The 22077-nt window shown below is 35.2% G+C and overlaps 1 protein-coding gene and 1 long non-coding RNA gene across 4 annotated transcripts; both read right to left on the minus strand.

Annotated features, from left to right (window-relative positions):
• Positions 1–171: 171 nt before the first annotated feature.
• Positions 172–1207, minus strand: LOC148781417 (uncharacterized). Its single transcript, XR_016058951.1, has 2 exons — positions 1142–1207; positions 172–877 (listed from the first exon to the last, which is right to left on the minus strand). It is a non-coding gene; the product is annotated as an uncharacterized LOC148781417 (long non-coding RNA).
• A 3068-nt stretch (positions 1208–4275) lies between these two features.
• LOC18422989 (aquaporin PIP1-2) lies at positions 4276–14470 on the minus strand. Of its 3 annotated transcripts, XM_088871292.1 has the most exons (5): positions 14436–14470; positions 5986–6236; positions 5500–5795; positions 5193–5333; positions 4276–4600 (listed from the first exon to the last, which is right to left on the minus strand). In XM_088871292.1, exons 1-5 carry the CDS (start codon positions 14468–14470, stop codon positions 4505–4507), a joined length of 819 nt encoding a protein of 272 aa, XP_088727418.1. In that variant the 3' UTR covers positions 4276–4504. The 3 variants fall into 3 exon arrangements, with proteins under 3 accessions (XP_088727418.1, XP_088727417.1, XP_006827580.1); XM_088871291.1 differs by lacking the exon at positions 14436–14470 and having other exon boundaries at positions 5189–5333; positions 5986–6429; XM_006827517.4 differs by lacking the exon at positions 14436–14470 and having other exon boundaries at positions 5986–6325.
• Positions 14471–22077: the final 7607 nt, after the last annotated feature.

The following is a 22077-nucleotide window of genomic DNA, read 5'->3' on the forward strand; positions in this document are numbered from 1 at the left end:
ACTCTCTCTCTCTCTCTCTCTCTCTCTCTCTCTCTCTCTCTCTCTCTCTCTACTAGATTTTCTCTTTCTATCTCTACACTATCAAGACTTTGGTGTCTATTCTATGGGTTCCAAGCTCGGGTGCATAGACCTTAGGAACATTGAAAAAGACCGATCTGTTTTCCTGTATTGCGAGGACGAATTGCCCTTCTTATGCACAACAAATATTACATCAAAAGGGGATAAATATCGTCCTGAGATAGCGATGTGCCCGAAAACAAGAAGAGTTCTAGTTCCCTATTTTGTACATTGTATCATTTTCTACCCTTATTTCACCCACCAAAACTGCAACACCCGCTTTCAATCAAAATCAAAGAATTTTACTTAAGAAGTCAAGAAGGTCTGATAAGAAAGTTCTCTTTCTTGTCTATCAATGAATAAATGAAGCTACTTTTGAGATAATTACTTGCCCTAGCAATTCAAAGCAAGTATAGGAGACTCTTCAATATTTGTTAAAGGGAGTTGATAAGGTGAAGATGGTGGTGCACCTTCAAAGTCTTTGAGCCGAGTTTGACGCATTGCACATGATTGAATCCCAAAATATTTCAGATTAGTTCTCAAGAGCTTCAGTTGTGGTAAACCAATTGAGAATAACTGGAGAAAGATTGGAAGATGTTGAAATGATGGATAAAATGCTTCGGTCACTTGATTTACATGTCATTTGTTAAGGAGTGATGACAAAGAAGTGAAGATGAAGGACAGGTGAATGAACAAACCTAGTAAGGGTTTTGCATGCCTAAAACTAGCACACTAACAACTCATTTCCTCATCATCGGATGGTTGGAAGCCTGCCTTAATTTTCAACATTTCCTACTGTTGTTCATCGGGAGATCTTTGCCTGCAACCACATAGAGAGGCATCAGATATTTTAAGCCTCACCATTGATTCAAATGATCACATCACATGATCTAATGGGAAAAAGGAAAAAAAAACATGAAAAAAAAATTAGAAAGAGTAAGGATTCACAGACAAATCTTTCTTTTCTTCCAACGCTTTCATGATTTTTGCAGCAAAAAACTCGATGAACCTCAAAAACCCTAAATTTTCATTAACCATAGTTATTGCAACTCTCCTAGAGCAGACAAAAAACCCAACTTCTCACCTAAAGTTTTTCACGATTATATGAGAAAAAACAAAGAAACCTCCATGAAAACTTCATTGCTTGAGCTCTTACACTCTTTTGGTTCAGTCCGCCAAAGGCACCCCTTGGAGGCTTTATCTCTCGAAAAAAGATATTACCATTCATTCCTCTCACTTCACTTTTTATCAATAAGATTATAGTAAAAAACAACCACCTGTTTGCCCCTTAATTTAGATCATAAAACAAATCTCCCTCTTTGTCTGTCTAAATCTCCCTCTTTGTCTGTCTCATTTTCCAATAGGCTCAAAGAGAAGTTATGCTAATGAGAGACTACGAGAGAAAGAATCCATAATATAGATAGACAAAGAAGGATAAAAGGTATTTCCAAAAAAGAAAAGGTTAAAAAAAAATTCTATACATTATAAGACAATGTATCTAAAACGCACAGGACCATTACCTTTCATAGGAGAATTATATAGAAATTATTAGTTGCATTTATATTTGGAAATATGGTCATATATTTTTTATTTCAGGAGGTCACAATCATCAATGATCGTTAGATTTGAATTCGGGTGGTTGAGGACGTGCCTCATGTACCCGACCCTAATTAATTGGAAAAAAGTTCTGACGATGATGATGATGCCCCAATTGTTTGGGCACAAAGTACAAAATGAAATTTATCGGACTATTTTTTGCGACACTTTTATCCATTCGATTTCACATCTAATGACCAAAAATAAGTATAACCTCTTTATACTAAAAAATAAATAGTCTTATAATATACAATCTCTTTAGTTTTTAGGAAAAGTATTTTATGAGTCGTGCAAGAGCCCGTGGACTCTTCAATGTTAAAATGGACAATGGTAAAGCGCACGGGGTCAAATCGAATATAGACAGTGCCAAAAATATCCTCAAAAAAAGGACATTTTAAAGTTTAAAAAAAATCATATTTGTGATACGCTTAGCTCAGATGATGAATCTCTAAAATTCTAAATAAAAAAACCCATTGTTGAGGTGAATTTTAAAGGGACCACGTGTACATATGAGTCGGCCAACTCATAAAAACCCCATCCTTGAATTTATGTTATAAAATATAGAGCACTGCAACCTTGAACCTAACCCAAGTGGCCAGGGCCAGTATCTAGGTTCACACCCAGATTCAGGTGAGGTTACACTGTCAAGTTCGCGGGCCAAACCGACCCAATTATGAGCCCTATTAAGAGGTGAAAGTACTGATAAAATTGTTAAAATATATTTTTTAAAAAGTATATTAGTTTTTATGTTATTGTATCATGAGTAACGTAGTAAGGTTGCACTTGTAAGTTTGTGCAGTAAGAAGTTGTAAAACTACTAGGTGGTTAGTAGTTATTGTTACAAGTGGGTAGTTATTGTTGAAAATATGGTTGTAAAAATCCTCCATTTGAAGAGAGGTGTACGGTGAGAAAATTGGGTTACATGTATTAAGGTTAATCTTGTGTGTTGAGATTGTAATGTCTTTGTGTACATACCCCTGGGTCACGTCTGTTGAGGTTAACCTTTGGTGCCTTTGTGTACCCCATGTTTTTTTCTTGAATGAAGTGTTTCTTCCACTTAATTTTGGTTGTTCTTGTTCTTTCTACACTGTTACACTATTTGAGAAGTGGATTGTTCCAGTATTGCGACATCCGCTTCTATATAGTATAAAAGCTACAAGGGTGCTGGTTATGTGGTCTTGACTCCCCTGGTGAAAAAGATCAATTGTCTTTTTGAAGATGAATTTGGTGGAATGTTTAACGGTTTTAATATTGAGTTGGGAGCGCAACTCAAGACGGTCTTTCTAATGCCCAATTCTTCTTAAAGATCTCTCGTTGATGTGGAAGAACCTATTCGGGGGCACGAATGAAGGACTTGTCATTCATGGGTTAAAAAGGGAGTACATTTCTAATATTACGTTTATTCAAGGGTGGGCTGTGTAGCCTAGTTGGTGAAATTTGATAATCTCTTTGGTGGCCTGTTAAATGGCTGGATATTCAATTTTGGAAAATAATGGAGATGATCACGTATGTATAGTCTCCCATTTCTAGAAAATCACTTTAAGAGAGAGTGTTAAAATTGTTAAAGTGTATTTTTTAGAAAGTATATTGGTTTTTATGTTATTGTATCATGAGTGAAGCAGTAAGAAGTTGCACTTGTAAGTTTGTGTAATAGGAAGTTATAAAACTACTAGATGGTTAGTAGTAATTGTTACAAATTGATAGTTATTGTCGGCAATATGATTGTAAAAAACTTCTATTTAAAGAGAGATGTATGTACAAATTGGTAGTTATTGTAAGAAATATGATTGTAAAAAACTTCTATTAAACAAAGGTGTCTGGTGAGAAATTTGGGTCACATGTATTACGATTAATATTGTGTGCTGAGATTGTAATGCCTTTATGTACCCATGGGTCACATGTGTTCAAAATTAATCATGGGTATCAAGCTTGTAATGCCTTTGTGTACCGCATGTTTTTTCTTGAATGAATGATTTTTTTCGACCTAATTTTTATTGTTCTTCTTCTTTCTATTTGGTTGTGAGCCTTGGGCTAATGTGACATTGTTACACTATTTAAAAAACGGATAGTTCTCATATTGTGGTATCCAGTCATTATCTACAAAAGTGCTTTTCATAGCTAAAGAAAACTTAGAAAGCGCATTGATGAGAAACAAACTTGCCCCTTTAAAGAGGGCCAAAATTGTAAGGGTGCGCGGATTGTATAAAGCCTAGGCTCTAAATAATCAACTTAGAGCCTACCTTCAAATAGTATCGATAAATGCAGTTTCAATATCAGAAATCTTTGTGATAGCCTTAAAATATATTTGTATCTTTATTTGTGAAATTTAAAGCTTCAAAAATGTTGTAGATCGACAGATCTATAAAAACTTGAAAATCTTGAAAATTGACCGTAAAAAAATACATTACAAAATACACTATTTCCAAAACTTGAAATCAATTTTTTTTCTCATGTCCATGCATCTTGATGTCAAGATGATCAAATTTGTGGATATCTGGGCATCAAAATAATCTTATCTAGTGAAATTTTTGAGGTAGGTTCAGATTTGATTATTTTGGGCCTCCGCTCTATATAAACTTTTCACAAATTGTAAAGCAATGGAATGAGATGTTGAACCCTTCATTGGCGAATCCAAGATAAATTAAATTTCTCAATAGCAAGCATATCAACATTAATCCTTGCAAAATCTACATGACCATAAACCAGATCCACACTTTCTTACACAAACCAAGGTCCCCATGCCATGCCAATCAACAATCATAAGAACCCTAAAATACACCAAAATCAGACACAAAAACAAATAAAAATGTAGATAAGTTAGAGAGAGAAAGACAAAGATAGAGAGAGGAGTTTAAGCCCTGGTCTTGAATGGAATGGCTCGGATGACTATCTGGTGATAAACAGCAGCAAGGGCAGCTCCAATGAATGGTCCAACCCAGAAAATCCACTGCCAAACAGAAACACACAAACACAATTTTAGAGAGAGGGAGTTTCTCACTAGAGTGAAAAAGTAGAAAAAGTAAACTCATTATCGTCAAATTTAAAAATAAAAATAAAAATTTAAGGGTCCGTCAGACAAATGATTGTCGCCCTCAAGGGCGGAGTATTGACAGCGGCTGCTTTATGTATAAGCCAAAGGTTATAATTATTTTCAACCCATTTTTCTCGAAATCCTGTTTAGGCGGGACCAACATTGGGCTTCAGCTCTTATCATCGTCAAATTTGTTTTCAAATAATTGAGATCGGCTATACAAATCCTATACAAATCCTAATTCCATGATAAATTTTAGCTACCTGTATAAAGCAACCTAGCCCTTTATCCGGGCTATGGGACCGGATTAAGAACAGGTCCTCTACCTTCTTAAACAAAAACCGGAAAAAGTAAAGTAAAGAATCAAATTTCAAATGGGCATCATAAGTTTTATAAAAGCATAATTTTTGTAGGGCCCCCTATGGACGGCCAAAAGCCATGTCCCAGCTTTACCTAGAGAGAGAAAAAAACCTAGAGAGAGAAAGTTAAATAAAGCAATAATACTCACATGGTCATCCCATGCCTGATCTCTGTTGAAGATGATGGCAGCTCCAAGGCTTCTAGCTGGGTTGATGCCTGTGCCTGTAATGGGGATGGTGGCCAAATGCACCAGGAACACTGCAAACCCAATTGGAAGGGGAGCCAGGATCTACATGAATATGAAGACAATTAGTCATCAGATTTCCTTAGAGTGAGAAAGCAAGCTAGAGAGAAAACTGCAGCATTTGAGATTCTGGGTCTACATGAAAAGAAGCTCAAATCCATCATGGAAGTGTGAGGAAGTCTGATTAAAGACAGGGAGGGTGAGGACTTACAGGAACATGAGAATCCCTAGCATTCCTCTTAGCATCAGTTGCAGAGAAGACAGTGTAAACAAGAACGAAGGTGCCGACAATCTCCGCACCGAGTCCATCGCCCTTAGTGTAGCCATGGTTCACTGTGTTCGCACCACCACCGAGAACCTCATACCTCCCCTTCTCGAACCCCTTCACCACTCCAGCTCCACAGATTGCACCCAGGCATTGCATTATCATGTAGAACACCGCCCTTGTAAGAGACAGCTTCCTCGCCAAAAGGAGCCCGAATGTTACTGCTGGGTTTATGTGACCACCTAGAGGGAGAAAGAGAGAGTGACGGAGAAATTAGAGAGAGAGAGAGAGAGAGAAGGGGAGTCCTTTTAAATGGGGTTTACAGGGAATGGAAGAGAGAAGAGTAGGAGCAAATAATGGAGGTTTTAGAGAGAGAAAGTGAGGGATTTAGAGAGAAGAAAAAAACCCCACAAAACTTTTGGCAGCCATTACCTGAGATACCAGCAGTGCAGTAAACAAGAGCGAAGATCATCCCGCCAAAGGCCCAAGCAATCCCCTGAATCCCCACCGAAGTGCACATGGTTTTCTCTTTCTTCACCCCCATAACTGTGAGCACAGTTATGTACAGAAAGAGAAAGGTGGCTATGAACTCTGCAATTCCTGCCCTCCAAAAGGACCATGACTTGAGCTCTTCAGGCTCAAACAATGGAGCAGGGGGTGGTTCCTTGTAGTCCTTGTCCCCGCTTTGAGCTGCAGTTCCAATGGGTTGTCTCTCTGAGAACTTGTTGGCTCCAAGCTTCACATCCTCTTCCTTTCCCTCCATCTTTCTCTCACTAACTTGTCTTTCTCTCTCTAAGATGGCTGCTGTTTTGATGGCACTCTCTCTCTGTAGACAGGGAAGATGGAATAGAAGACAGAGGGGAGGATGATTAGAGTGAGAAAGTGGGGGGGTTGGTTGCCCTTTTTATAGAGGTTCTGGGGTTGCTGTAGAGTGAGAAAAAAGGTGGGGCAATGGATTTCGTATTTTAACGGTAGGAAGGAAAGTATCTCAATCAATTTCTCTCTTTTTTGGTTTTGTTGCTGGATTGGTAAGGGGTGGCGCCGGGCCCGGGTCAGCGTTAGCCGTAGTCCTGCCCTTGTCCCTGTAGAATTGGCCCAAATTCTCATCCGTTGGAGACTACCAATGTAATCGGAACATACGTCGACAAAAAGATCGCCCTAAGATAATCATCATGTGGCTATTGAGAACGAATCAAATCAAATGGTTATATTTCTCGGTCTTTCTTGCTCGCTCCTACGGAACTTGGGTCGAAAAGATTAAAAAAAGCCAGTCATTCACAACCAATGAAGGATTCCCCCAACAGAGCCGGTCTAGGCCAAACTGAGCCGGCACCAGACCTTAGGCCACAAAATGTGGCCCTATTTTTATAGGGCACCAACCGAGGCAGGTTCTTGTCAAAGTGCACTGCCACTAGCCCTTGGGCCACAAAATGTGACCTAGGCCCTATCTTTCTAGGGTACCAACTGAAGCGGGCCAGGCCGCCAAGCCCATTGCCCGCCCCAGAGCTGAGTGTAAATATTGCACATCGTTCTAGAAGGAGGCAAAGAGGATGAGCGCTCTCTCTCTCTCTCTCCAAATTTTTGTTATCAAATATTGGATGTATTTGTTGTATAACAAATCAAATGGAATGCAATGTGTGTAATGCTTATCTAATCACTTATGGCCGGTGGTCTATGGTTTATGCAATATATTTTTTATTTATGGCCGGTGGTGTTTTGCAATATCATTAATGAATTTTTAACTAAATTCACCATAAATATATAAATTTAGCCAAAATAGTTTAATCCATAGGGCAAAATTCTTGCTAGTAATATTTTTTTAAATCTCAAATTATGGAGATGAAATTTCTAGAACCACGTGACTAAACTCAAGGAAGGAAGAAAAGAAAAAATAAATTAACTCTTAATTGCCAAAAATAAAATGCACAAGAACCATCTATTTCTTAAAGGGAGCCGTTTTGCATAGAGCCTAAGTTCTAAACAATCAAATTCGAGCCTACTTTTAAATAGTGTCCAAAAATGTAGTTTCAATCTTGTAAATATTTGTGATAGTATCAAAATATATTTTCACCTTTATCTATAAGGTTTAAAGCTTCAAAAATAGTGTATATCGCTAGAAAAATTTGAAAATCTTGAAAATTGACAGTCTAAATATGCGTTACAAAATACACTATTTCCAAAACTTTAAATCCATTTTTTTCTCATGTCCATACATCTTGATGTCGAGATGATCAATTTGAGAATATCTGGACATCAAAACAACCTCTTCTAATAAAATTTTTGAGGTAGACACGAATTTGATTGTTTAGAGCCTCAACTCTAGATAAATTTTTCCCTTTCTTTAAAGATCTAGATATTCAAGAACTAAAATCCAAATTTTTTGTTTAAAAATAATCACCTAGTGTCCTTAAATAGATCCCAAAAAACACTTGAGGCTGGAATAAACTTATATATATATATATATATATATATATATATATATATATATATATATATATATATATATATATATATATATATATATATATATATATTCACCAAAAGCTGGAATATTTAATGGTTTCTTCAACAAATTAATTCACAAGCAAGCTAACTCGTTCAGAATTATATTTCTGTAAAAATTTAAATCGTCATTTTCAAGAGAACTTATTGTCAAATGATATCATTGATGTATCTTTTCAGAATATAAGATGATGGGTCGTTTTCACTTTTCTAGTGGGCTAGGTGAAATTAGGTGGTGCCTTATATGGAACAAAATATATTGGACATTCAAATTCATTCATCAAACATGAATGAGGTTTAAATTTCATTTCCAAAGAAAAAGATTTACATTTTTTTTTAGGTATGACTCAATGGTAGCACTTGAGTTTCTACCGTTGACTAGTACACCCTAGCCGTTAGATGTTAACGATGGACATTTGAGTGTCTCTCTCTGCTCGGACTCCTTCGAATTGTCTATTGTTAACATCGAATGTTTGGAGAGTTGCTACAGAAAAAACCAAGTGCTCGACCCTTGGGCCTTGTTGGACATTCTGACCCTAAATCAAGATGTCCAAATGTGGCCATATTTTTGTCACAATCTTATAACATGGCTATTTTTTATAATTGGGATTATATACAATGAGACCATTTACTTTTTGCATGGGGATGTCACAATTATTTATAATTATCCAATGTGAAATCTGATAGCTTGGTTTGTCGCAGAGTTCGAAAAATTTTCTTTTGAACTTTAAACTTAGTCAATGAAATAAATTGTCAAGATTTATTGTGACCACTTTATACCAAAGGTAAATAGTCTCATTTTATACTTTCCCTTCATAATTTATGATTATTTCAGCCAATCAAAGTGAAATTCTTTCATAGTTTTATTTTCTATCAAAAAATTCAGCTACTTTCGAAAACCTTTGAACTATGTGTTAAAAAATGGCAGGTTAGATCAGAATCGCCTGATCCGACTCGAGAATCATTAGAGCTATCCTAATCCTTGAATATATCGAGAACCAGGTAGTTCCTACTCGGACTCGTTCAATTCTCTCAAGGAAGCAGCATATCAAACCCTATATTATTTTTATTATTTTTAATTTTTTACTTTGTTCTAAATTTTTTTATTTTTTAATTGGTTGATTGTCTCAATCTTATCGTTGACCCGTATAAGCGATTGGCCGACCAAGACCGATTTCTCGGATGGCCGGTTCGCTTTACTAAAACCGAATTTTTAGACATTACTTTTGAGTGAACTCCTAAATTGAAAAACATAAAATGATGTCACTTTTGAAAGCTCGCTCTCTCTCTATTTCATGTACAAATATGAGGGACCAACTTTTAATTTTTAGCCAAAACTCCATCTACTTTTAGAGAGTTTTTGCCAAATTTTTTACAATAAATTCAAAGTTACAAAGAAAAGTGACGTAAAGTTACACTGCTGGCCTAAAGTTAAAAACCCATTATGTGAGTCTTTATTCAATTTCACAATACCTTCGCTTCCTTAAATACAATTCGATAAAATAGAGACAGAGATAAAACATAGGGAAATTTACTTACGGACTTGGTTTTTATACCTTTACAGGCTCGAAAATGGGTTGTTATTTTTTAGAACGATTTCAATTTTTTTATTTTTTTTGCAAGGTTTGCCTCGGTTTGATTTTTCAAACATTGGACCATTAACTGTTGAAATTTTTTATGAAAATCAAGCGGCCAGAATAGCTCTAACATTGGACCGCATTCTGTTGAATTTTCTAAGTTAATTAAGCGGTCTGATGTTAGAACGATTAGACCGCATTATGTTATGACAATATTTATAAAAATCAAACGGTATGATGGCTCTAACATTGGACTGCATTCAGTTGAATTTTGTAACTTAATTAAGTGATCCGATGTTAGAACCATCATACCACATTCTGTTACGACATTTTATTATGAAAATCAAGTGGCTTGATAGTTCTAACATCGAACTGCATTCTGTTGAATTTTTTAAGTTAACCAAGCAGTCCGATGTTAGAACTATCGGACGACATTTTGTCCATCATTTTTATGAAAAAAAAAGAGTACAAAAAAAAAAAAAATGTAAGTATTTTTTATGAAAATCAAGTGGTTTTATGGTTCTATCATTGGGCCGTACTGTTGAATTTTGTAGGTTAACCAAGCGGTCCGATATTAAAACCTTCGGACTGCATTGTGTTGTAAATTTTTATGAAAATTAAGCGGCCAGATGTTCAAAAAATCAGACCGAAGTCAAACTTGGCAAAGAATGAAAAAAATATGGGAATCTATTCTTTAATGTAATAGCAGCCTATTTCCACATCATTATATTCTAATAGTAGAAAAACCCGTTCTGTGCATAAATTTTCTTAAAATATATCGAAACTTATAGCATCGTTAAAGATATAACCCTTGATAGAGTAAAATGATGTATCAAAATTTGTATAGCCAATCCAAATAGTTGAAAAAAAAATATTAAAAAATATTATTTTTTAATATAGATATTTATTTTTCAGAAATTAAGACAGTAGAAATTAAGTAATAGGTTTTTAAGACAATAATATTTCCTCAACCTAAAAAATGACCTGAACATGCAACTATATACTTCCACGTGGCATAATATTGGCCTCAGATAGGAAAGATAAATCCAATCAGATTAAAATATGTACCCATCTTTAGCCATGCCTTAAAAGAAACAAAAAGAAAAAAAATTCCTTTTTTTTTCGAAAAGTGACCCGTTGAGAAAGTGACAGCTTGGAGCCGTTTAAATCCAGCGGATAAGCACGGGACTACAAGCACAAGGATAACGGCTATCTTTGATGGCCCAAATTTACAAAGATACCCATGTTTCCTTACGGAAATAACAGAAGCAGCCTTCAATGAACTAAAATTCAGCTACTGCCCTTTAGAATGTCATTATTGCTGAAAAAGAGAACAGGTTAGAGAGAGAGAGAGAGAGAGGAGGGAGAAGAGATATGGTTTCTAGTGTTGCTGCCTTGTTGGGCTGTAAAGTTTATAATGGCCCACTGGAGAGAGAGAGATAAAGAGATGAGAGAGAGAGAGAGAGAGAAAGAGAAAGAGATGAGAGACCGAGAAAAGGAGAGGAGAGAGAGGGTCATAACCCAAATGAGGAAGGGGAGAGAGAGAGAGAGAGGAGAGGGAAAAAGGGTCATTGCTCAAAGGGGGAAGGAGAGAGAGAGAGGAGAGAGGAGAGAGAAAGAGGGTCATTGCTCAAAGGGGGAAGGAGAGAGAGAGGGTCATGGCCCTAAGGGAAAGGAAAGAGAGAGGAGAGATTTTCTTAAGCTGCGTGCTAGGTTGTAAATGCCAATCATAGAGAAAGAGAGAGAGAGAGAGTATATGAACTTTTCTTTTTTATTATTGCAGTGGCTAATCATTCCCCACCTAAACAAGCTTTATATATGTTATCTTTTGATTAATAAATTGTTTGATTTGAAGTTGATTAATGATAACTTAGTGCCTCAATTCATGGGCAAGCAATAGTTTTTGAAGAACAATAAGGAAACAAATAACATATAACATAAAGAATGAACCACTCCTACCCATTTCTTATGGCTAAGGAGATAAAGAATGTTTTCAGGAACACTCTCCATTTCTTATGGGCCATACACATCATATTAATACTACAAAACTATAGAGAAAGTTGAACTAAAACAAAGTAAAAAAGAAGAAAAAAAGAGAAGAGCAATCATGTTGAACAACTCATATTTTCAAGCAGCCCTAGTGGGTATCCCCCCCTGGCCACATGAAACCATAGGCCCACCTGTACCCTAGGACTATGCATATTGAAATGAGACCAATTAGAGAGAGTGTGTGTTTAGCATTTCAAGTGTCGAAGCACATCTTTTTGTTTTAACTCATGTTGAGGTTCGGTACTTGAAGTGTTGGACCCATTTGTCAATATCAAGTACTAGAAATGCCAAATTGGTATACCTACCTCTTTCCTCTCCGTCTTTACCCTTCTAATTGCTATCTCACCCTTATCTCCACCGTTGCCAATATCTCTCTCTCTCATACACACAAATTGAGGATCCAAATGGCAAGGTCTATCAGGGGGTCTTATTGAATAGATCATCATCATCATCAAAACATTTTTTTAACTAATTAGGGTCGGCTCTATGAATTATGGCTCGTCATGCTGCTATATTAAGGGCAATACCCTCAGCAAGGTCATAAGTTCCCATATATTTTCTCACTACTTCCAATCATGTCTTTAGTCTCATTGAGTAGATACGAAGCCTTCTTTTTGTAGTGGGCAAACCCCAATTTTGTCTTCGTGGCCATCTTCGTCCAATGCTTCTCAAAGAGTATTATTGTCCTCTCAATTCTCTTGCTTCTTTTGCTCTTATTTTGTTTCATTTGTGTTCTATTTTTGAAAAAACTAGATTCATGTGTGCCTCAATTTTTTGTTACCTAGATCTTGATTACTAATTAGAATCTTTTCATTTGTTGGTGGTTTGTATTTTGTGTCTGGTTTCATGGGTGGATTGATTCATACGTTTTGATCCGTGATGAAGAGTATGAATTGTATATAATGAGACCATTTATCTTTAATACAATGTGATTACAATTACTTATAACCATCTTATGTGAAATTTGATAGGCCGGGTGCATCAAAAAATTAAAAAAAATTGCTTTTGAAATTTGAGCTTGGTCGATGGAATAAATATAACCACCCAATTTTACATCCAATAGTCAATATTAATTGTGACTGTACAAAATGTAAACGGTCTCATTCCATACTTTTCCTTTGCTTTATGGTATGTCGTAATGTAAGGATTCAAATAGAACTCTCAGGAATTTTAATGGCTAGTCTACATCAACAGAACATGGACTTTACATAAATCAATTGCCTCATAAAATCCCGATAAGATCTTAGAGAAAAAATCAAAGGAAATTTTATCAATATGACAACCACTAAGGTCATCCTAAACTAGAAAATATAAAAGAGAAAACAATGAAATAAAATGAGACAAAAATTATCTATTCTTATCAATTTTCCATAATATGCCAAGACTAGTGTTAGAAAGTGCGACTCGGACCGAGTAATGGGTCCTGGCCCTAGCTGATTACACGAGCCAAGTCCGAATAACTTGGCCAATTAGTGTTGAGTATTGTAACAGCAAAAAAAAGGTTAAAAAGTTATAAAAAAACATAAATAAATAAATAAATATATATATATATATATATATATATATAAAAGAAATGTATGTTTAAAGTAAGATTAAGCAAAACACTTCAAAATGATATTAAAAGAGTAGGGAAAACAAAAATTTTAAAAATCAACATCTTGGGGTATTTTTTAAATAATTAAAAAAGAAGGGAAAAATATAAAAATAAGTATATATGGCCCAAGCACTTCCCAATCTTTACCAAAATGATAGAAAACATATTTTTAAAAAAAAAACCATATCCTAAATAAATTCCTTATTTTAATAAATTCCTTATTTTTTTCGATACCCTCAAGTTGGACACCCATCTCAAGACAACTCCGGCTCGACAAGGGCCGAGCCCGAGTTGCTCAGCTGAGTAGAAACTATTTGGCCGATTTTAGGAACATGCCAAGATTGTAAAAGAGGCATTTTAAAAGGAATTGTGTACCATAAGACCGTATATCTCTAGAAAGGAGGTCATAATTAATTCTAGTAAATAGGACACCTAAGAGCATGTTGCAAAGTTCGAGAAATTTTATTAGATTTTGAGCTTGATAAATGAAAGACTTTTAGCCATCTACCAAACAAAAGTAATGTAGTCATCCTTGTACAAAAAGGTAAACATTCCTATTGCATACAATTTCATTTTAAAATGCCCAAACTTTCTATGATTTTCCTACAACATAAAATTTATATACTTTTCCTTATCCGACTTTCCATTTTGAATGGAGGGTTAAGATTGTCTCAATCACAATGTCACGTCTCTACACTATTTTATTTTTAATTTTTGATATATAATATTTTGACACCAAATTTTGAATGTCCAATCCTCTACTAAACTCGTATATGTAAAAAATATAAAAGCAATATTCTTAATAAAATAAAATGATCAAAATACCCCTGAAAAATTCAAAGTATAGTTTGGTCATTATATTTTATCGAAAAATTATTTTTAATATTTTTTGTAGGTGCGTCCCAATGAGATGATGACACGTACCAAATTTGATATTCATACACTTTGTATAAAAAAAAATTAAAAATAAAATACTCTGAGGCATTGGATTTAGAATCAAACAGTAAGTGTCTCACTTGATCAAAATTAGATGGCTAGATAGTATGGGAATCATAAATCTTCTATGTTATAGGGAAAGTATAGAAACATTTCCCTTTTAAAATTTGCTCATGAAACGGGCTTTGTCAAAATGTAACTGCACAATGTCCATGTGTGCTGACTAATGATATTTCATCAATTCTACTCGTGATGACATTGATGTGAGTGTGATTATTAATGGCTATAAAAGATCGTATCAAGCTTACAATGCATTGAGTGACTAATGACAACATGAATTCTACTCATTGATGTGAGTCTGATTATTAATGGCTATAGAAGATTGGATCAAGCTTTTCACAAATACTAGTCTCTATCAACTAATCTTAAATAATATAAACCATGTAAAATTTGCTCAAAAGTACCCCATATCAAGTATCATCGCTTGTCCATCTGTCCCTATGACTTGAAGTGGGTAAGATTTGCTCAAAAATACCTCATACCAGTTATCATCTCTTGTCCCTGGATATCCACTATACTTGAAAAAAGAAAATGGCTTCAAGATATCCACTATATTAGAAAAGGAAAATTGTTTGATAGCTGCAGCCCTATCAAAATAAGCGAAGCCTCACATCGTAACTCATTGAGAATTGCAATTCAAGTATTTAAAAACTTGAACATTATGTTTGTGAAAACAAAATAAGATTTAAAGCTCTAAAACTAGTATATATCGCAACAAATTATCTAGACCATCCATTTCGCCCTAAAAATAAGTGTTCATAGATCAGCAATATTTGTACCATTTTTTTAGTTTTAAATTTTATTGTTGCTAATGGAAATCAATTTTAGAGTCATAATGGAGATTTTTGTTGCCAAAAGTGCTTTCCAGACAAAGATTCGAGGTGAACTTCATCCTTAGAGAAAATCTCATAGAAAGCTTTTAAATTAGCTATTTAGTTTTGTTTCCTGATGCTTTATGATTCAAGCATTTCTTAGCAATATTATTTTCTGGTAATGATGAATTAATTTCATTTCATATAATGATCTATTATTTCTCATTCATTTGTAACTAAAATTCTGTGGTTTGTTGTTTCGATCTAATTTTTCCTAGCATATTTCGGGTCTTTCTTTTTAAGATGCGAATGTTTCGCATAGGGGCATTAGCAAAAATTGTTTTTAAAAAAATCGATCTCTTAATGGGAAACCCTAACATTGAAAGTAAATCCCTATCTTTGATATTGAAACCTTAGGATTTAGGCTGGTGAAGAGGTTTATAAAGGGAATTCGTCGACTAGGGGTGGCAATAGGTTGGGCCCGGGTCCAGACCGGACCCGATCCAAGGCTTAAAATACCTATGTATTTAACTATATTTAAATATATTTTATATATTGGGATCAAAAAAATATTATCAGACCGAGATCCGATCAGACCCAGACCCGAATAATATTCGAAGTCCAAGATTTGGACCCGGACACCCAACCTGCTAGGCGTAATTTTGGACCCATACCCAAACCTGGATCAGGTCTACCACGAGGGTCCCTGGTCATGTCTGGGTCCATTGCCATCACTAGAATTTGAGCCTCGTTGCTGACTCTTCTATAGATCTCTTTCTCTCTACTTTTTCTACTCTACTGCTTTTGCAAATTTCTTATATTCTCTCTATCTTCATAAATGTAGATTGATGATTTGTTTAGCAATGTTGCAAAAAGCGTCCAAGTTGGCCCGAAATTGAATTTAGGGTTCTCCTAGTGTGAAAAGAATCAAAATTGAAAGATTTTTCAATTTATTTCTAGGTTAAAAATTTAGTAAAGTTTGTTCAAACTCCTAAAACTTATTGTTAATTATTACTCTTAATTATATTGTTATAGTTCCTTATAAATTTCTTAAAATATATATATACTTCAAATATAAAAATATTACATGCATATATAATTTACCAAGTCTTGGTTATGGTTATGAATACAAATATTTTTCTCTAACTTCAAGATTTAAGTGCATATAAGTTAGTAAAGTTTCTCAAGAGTTTTAAATTTCAGGAAAAAGTTTGTTTCCTTGAGTTTGAAGAAGCAAATCAAATTCAAATTGTAATAACCATGCATGTTTTACTAAGCTTTGTGTGCATTTTGAAATGGGAAAGTATATCATGAGACCATGTACCTTTGGCATAAGGTAATCACAATTAATCTTGATCATTAAATTTAAAATTGGGTGCGTGCATTTATTTCATTGATCAAGCCCAAAACTCAAAATAATATTTTTCAAACTTTGTGACACCTCAAGATATCAAATTTCATATTGGATAGTTATAAGTAATGTGACTTCCTTGTATCAAAGTTAAATGGTCTCATTGTATACAATCCCGAACAGAAAATAAGTCTTTAAGTTAAGTTTGCTATCCTGTAACTTTTGAAGTTTGAAAATTTACTTAGATGCATAACCAGAACCATACTTATATTTCTCATATAGTTATGACGATTAAGCATATGATACATTGATATGTGCATTAATCTTCTTGTAATATGATTAATTATAAATATATGTGGATATATGTGCATTTGGAGTGCACGTATATGTATATATGTGTGTCTAGGATGCCTCAAAACGAAGGTGCATGCTTAGGTGCCTACATCGCGCCTAGGGAGCCAGAGCACCCGAGATGCAATTTATCCCACTTTAATGGATATTCCTATTGGGAAGGGGCTGGGATCGTAGTGGTAGCACCCTACATCCTAGTCATTTTGATTTCCATTTTTATTGACCCCACCCCATTAATACCTTTAAAAAACTAAAAAAAAGGTAGGGGTTTATCCTCCCCACTGAGTTACTCAAAAATTCAATAATACCACCCCATTAATACCTTTAAAAACCTAACTCTTAAAAAATGGGTAGGGGTCTATTTTCTCCAATAAGTTACCCAAAAAAAAAATTTGGTTTCTTTTTATTCTTGCTTGGCTATTGTTACCTTGGCCAATGTATCAATGATCTCTGTCTTCTCCCATAAATGGATCATCTGCCTCTCTCTCTCTTATATTTCTTTTCTTAATCAAGTTATTTTTTTAATTTTTATTAAATAGCATTCTTGCTTCTTTTGCTTCCTCTCTCTCTCTTCTATGACTTATTTGGTTTTTGAGACCTCAGTTTTTTTTAAAACATTATTGTCTTTGATCTCTCTCTCTCTTTTATAACCCTAGTTTTTCGAATGGGAGTAGAGAACTTTGGGAGACCTACAAAAAATATGTATTGACTGGACTACTTAAAATTCTTTACAAACATAAGGCATGCAAAAATTTAAACTAAAATTTGGAACTGTCCACTAACAAATTCCATATCCTTTAAAAATGCATGTGCATATATAATTTTTTTTTAACATTACGTAAAAATTTTCATTAAAAGAAATTCATGTGCATATAGCTAGAAGCTTTAGATTAGCACCAAAAAAAAATCTTACTATAACTGACTAATTTAGAGCTCAAGAGGAACCCTGAAAACTTACTTCAGCAGTTCTCTTCTGGCAGGCTCTAACTTTAGATATGGTTTGTAATTCTTCTGTGTGCTTCACCGTTATTTCTATGCTTATTACTCATTTCCCTTTTGCATACTTTTTTTGACAAATGTTAATAATATTATTAATGCTCTTGAAAAGTAATTACATTATTAGAGATAACAAGATAAGATAAAGAGGCTTCCCCTTTGGCTAGACAATCCGGCATCGAGTTTGCTTCTCAGTAAACAATGGTGAATGAGACCGTAGTGGTAGAAGACAGGTCCATGATGCGCAGCCAGAGAGATCTAAGTTTCCACATAATAAGATGTTCCTTATTACACTACTTAATCACATTAGGAGAGTCCCCCTCTATCCAGCATGAAAGGCCATAGTTTCTCTCGCTAAAAATCTTCAAGCCTTGATATAGCGCATGCAGTTCAGCGAGGTTTGCCGTTGCATACCCTATCTCCTAGCATACGAAAAAAGGGTATTACCATCACAGTCTCTCAAAATGGCACCAATACCAGCTATCCCTGAATTACCAAGAGAACTTCTATCAAAATTGAGTTTCAAGTACCCATAGAAGGTGCTATCCACAGGCTTTTAAGTCTAGACCTAATGGCACCCAACTGAAAAAGATTGTTGAGGTTAGCAAAAACATCAATCTAGGTCGCACCCCATTCCACCTTTGAGACAGAATGAATGCCACGACCAGATCCAACACTTAATAGAATGAATCTGACCATCCAAAGGTAGAGAAACTCCTTCGAAAGTTCTCCTATTCCTCTCTTTCTAACCTCCCAAAGAATAAGTCCTTTGGCAATCTTCCACAAAGACTTACCAGCCTCCCAGAGGTGCGGTAATGAAAATTTAGTAACAATACCCTCCATTGTCATAGGTAGAGCCCAATTAATATTGACCACCCCAAATAGCCAATACCAAATTTGGGCTGTAAAAGGGCAATGTATGAAGAGATGCGCACCAAATTCACCATCATCTTTACAAAGCAAACAAACATTTGGTAGAATCTTATCCCTTTTAATCAGATTGTCCATAGTTAAGACCTTGTTCACAGCAGCCAGCCAAATAAAGACTTGTACTTTATGGGGTATGGGCCATTTTCAGATTTGAACAATCTGAAGGCAAGATCACCTCCACCGATAATGAAAAAGAAGATCGTAGGAAGATTTTGGCCGTGAATAAACCATCACTCTCAATTTCCCATACCATTTGGTCCTCCGCATCTGCAGAAATATAGATTGTTTCAAGTAATTCCATTAACGCACACCATTGGGCAAAGAGTATGTCGTTTAGTCTCGCATAGGGCAATGAGATATTCTAAGATAAAGAGTCACCTATTCTCTCAATCGCCTCATAAACCTTAATATTGGGTCTTGAAATTATTTGAAATAATTATAGGAAGAGAGACTTAAGAAGATACTCCCCCACCCACTTATGATGCCAAAATGATATTTGGTTGGCACACCCTACAGACCATCTAAAATAACCAGGAATCATAATCATAGGTCTGCATGAAACTATATTTCTCAACATTTTGGAGATAACCCCCCCCCCCCCCCTCTACCACCCCCAAGCTAAACTCCCGACCAGCCCAATCCATACTTAACAAAAAGGACTTGGAACCACAGCTGCTCTTTCAAATAGAGACTCATCCACCACCATTTACACAACAAAGCTTGATTAATCAGTCTAATACTTCTAATGCCCAGACCCACTTCCTTCTTGGGAGTACATACCATCTCTCATCTAAGAAGATGGAATTTCCACCGATCGCTAGTGGAGCCCCAAAGGAAGTCCCTCATCATCTTTTCGATCTTATTTGCGGTCAAGGTAGACATATTAATTAGGGACATCTGATAAACCGAAAGGTTTGCTAAACAAGATCTTAAGAGTGTCACTCTTCCACCAAGAGATAAGTATTTGGGTTTCCATAAATCTAACTTACATTGAACACTCTCAACCACTCTATCCCATACTGCTAAAGGAAATCTAGAGTCAGAAATTGGTAAATCAAGATAAACATGAGGACAAGAACCAGCGTTGCAGCCCATCTCTGTAGCCAAGGATTCGATCCAAGACTCAATAAAGTTAACACCCACTAGGGATGATTTATGAAAGTTTACTTTAAAGACAATAGTCCACATCACAAAAAATAAGAGTATCATTAGCATATTGCAAATGAGAGATCACCATACCTGAATTAGCAACAGAAAACCCCGAGAAATGCCCACTCTCTCCACATTGCTCAGCATTAAGTTGAAACACTCAGCATAAATAGTAAATAAGAAGGGAGTGAGAGGATCCCCTTAGCGAAAACCTTTAGAAGTTTGAAAAAAACCAATCGGGCTACCCTTGAATGGTATCAAAAAATGGGCAGAGGAAAGACACCCAGCCATCTAGTTCCTTCATCTATCACCAAACCCCATGGATTTCAAGATTTCTAGCAAGATTCCCCCACTCCACTCGATCATAAACTTTCTTCATATCCAATTTAAGCAAGATACCAGGCTTTTTACTTTGAGCTCTCAAGTGGATACATTCTTGTGCAATCAAAACACTATCTGTGATCTGACGGTCTTTGATAAAAACAGATTGGATGTTAGAAATAGGGGAAAGTAATACACTTTTCAAGCGCTCTGCCACACTTTTGCTATGATTTTATAAAGGTTAGTTAAAAGGCTAATAGGGCGGATATCCAACAGGCTAGAAATCAGAGGCTTCTTCAGAATTAGGGCTAGAAAGGTGGAATTCACCCTTTAAAAATATCCCCTCTAATGAATAAACCCCTTAACAAATTCCAATAATTCACTTTTAACCAGCTCCCAAAATCGATGAAAAAAAGCTAGAGGAAAATCGTCCTGGCTTGGAGCTTTATCCCCGGCATAGCAAAAACCGTCTTGCACAATTCCTCCATAGAGATATCCTTTTTCAAAAAATTCTTTGATTCTACCAAGAGAACTTTAAAGGGGACTCTATTAAATGATGGTAAAAGAGTGACTTCTTTGGTAAAAGTCTTCTTAAACTGATTAATAACGGTTCCTTGCAGCGCATCTTCGTTTTCCAAATCTATCCCAGGGATAGACAACCCAAAGATATCATTTTGTATTTCCCTTGTGCATATTTAAAAATAGGATTAGGCACCTCAAGAAAACGTATTTTTCTCCTTGATTTTTTATCTATCTTTCTCTCACAATTTCTTCTCACATCTCTCTCTCACGTCTCTCGCTCTCTCTCACATCTCTCTCTCCCTTAAAGATAGGGATTAGGCACCCTAGGGTTTTTTAATTTAGAAGTTATATGTCATACATACACTCTAGAATTAGGGCCCCTTTGTATTTTTGTGACACGTGTCCACCCCGTAACTCTGGCTTAATATGTAGATAATCTATAATTCACAACCCTTCAAATTACAAATGTTAATATTAGAGTAAGTTGTGATGGGTGGATTTACAAAATTTGAGGTGTCCTTTTAAAAAAAAGTGCGGTTTGTATAGAGCCGAGGCTCTAAATAATCTAAGTAAAGCTTACCTTCAAATAGTATCGAGAAATGTGGATTCAATACTGAAAATATTTGTGATAGCCCTAAAATATATTTTTATCTTTAACTATAAAATTTAAAGCTTCAAAAATAATGTAGATCGAGCAAATTTATGAAAAATTGAAAATCTTGAAATTGGACGGTCCAAAAATGCGTTACAATATGCACTATTTTTAAAACCATTTTTTTCTTATGTCCATGCATCTTGATGCCAATATGATCAATTTGAAGATATTTGGGCATCAAACCAACCTCTTCTAGTGAAATTTCTGAGGTGGGCTCTAATTTGATTGTTTAGAGCCTCAACTGTTTAGAGGCTCAACTGTTTAAAGCCTCAATATGATCAATTTGAAGATATTTGGGCATCAAACCAACCTCTTCTAGTGAAATTTCTGAGGTGGGCTCTAATTTGATTGTTTAGAGCCTTAACTGTATATAAAATTTTTCCTTTTAAAAAAAAGTTACTTTTCCTGATATATTGCTCATCGAGTAAGGGAATTTATGTAAATATTACTAAAGGGCAATGGGCACTTTTGTCATTTTCATAAGGGATAAAATTAAATTTTAACCGAAAAACAAGGGTACTCTATAAACTTTTTCCTTTTAAAAAAAGTTACTTTTTATGATATATTTTTCATTAAGTAAGGGTATTTATGTAAATATTACTAAATGACAATGAGCACTTTTGTCATTTTCATAAGAGGTAAAATTAAATTCTAACCAAAAAACAAGAGTACTCTATAAATAAAATTTATGGACACTAAAAATACCATTTTATTTTTTA

Source organism: Amborella trichopoda, chromosome 7 (assembly GCF_054954075.1).
Source record: "Amborella trichopoda isolate Santa Cruz 75 chromosome 7, AtrichopodaSantaCruz75HAP2 v2.0, whole genome shotgun sequence".
NCBI classification, from domain to species: domain Eukaryota; kingdom Viridiplantae; phylum Streptophyta; class Magnoliopsida; order Amborellales; family Amborellaceae; genus Amborella; species Amborella trichopoda.

What these genes read in the sequence shown, in the direction of transcription:
- LOC18422989 (XM_088871291.1), bottom strand. Translation starts at nt 6,316, where the DNA reads ATGGAGGGAAAGGAAGAGGATGTGAAGCTTGGAGCCAACAAGTTCTCA. An exon ending in CTGCACTGCTGGTATCTCAG is followed by an intron (nt 5,796 to 5,985) that starts GTAATGGCTGCC and finishes TTCTCCCTCTAG; the next exon opens with GTGGTCACATAAACCCAGCA. An exon ending in CTAGGGATTCTCATGTTCCT is followed by an intron (nt 5,334 to 5,499) that starts GTAAGTCCTCAC and finishes ATATTCATGTAG; the next exon opens with ATCCTGGCTCCCCTTCCAAT.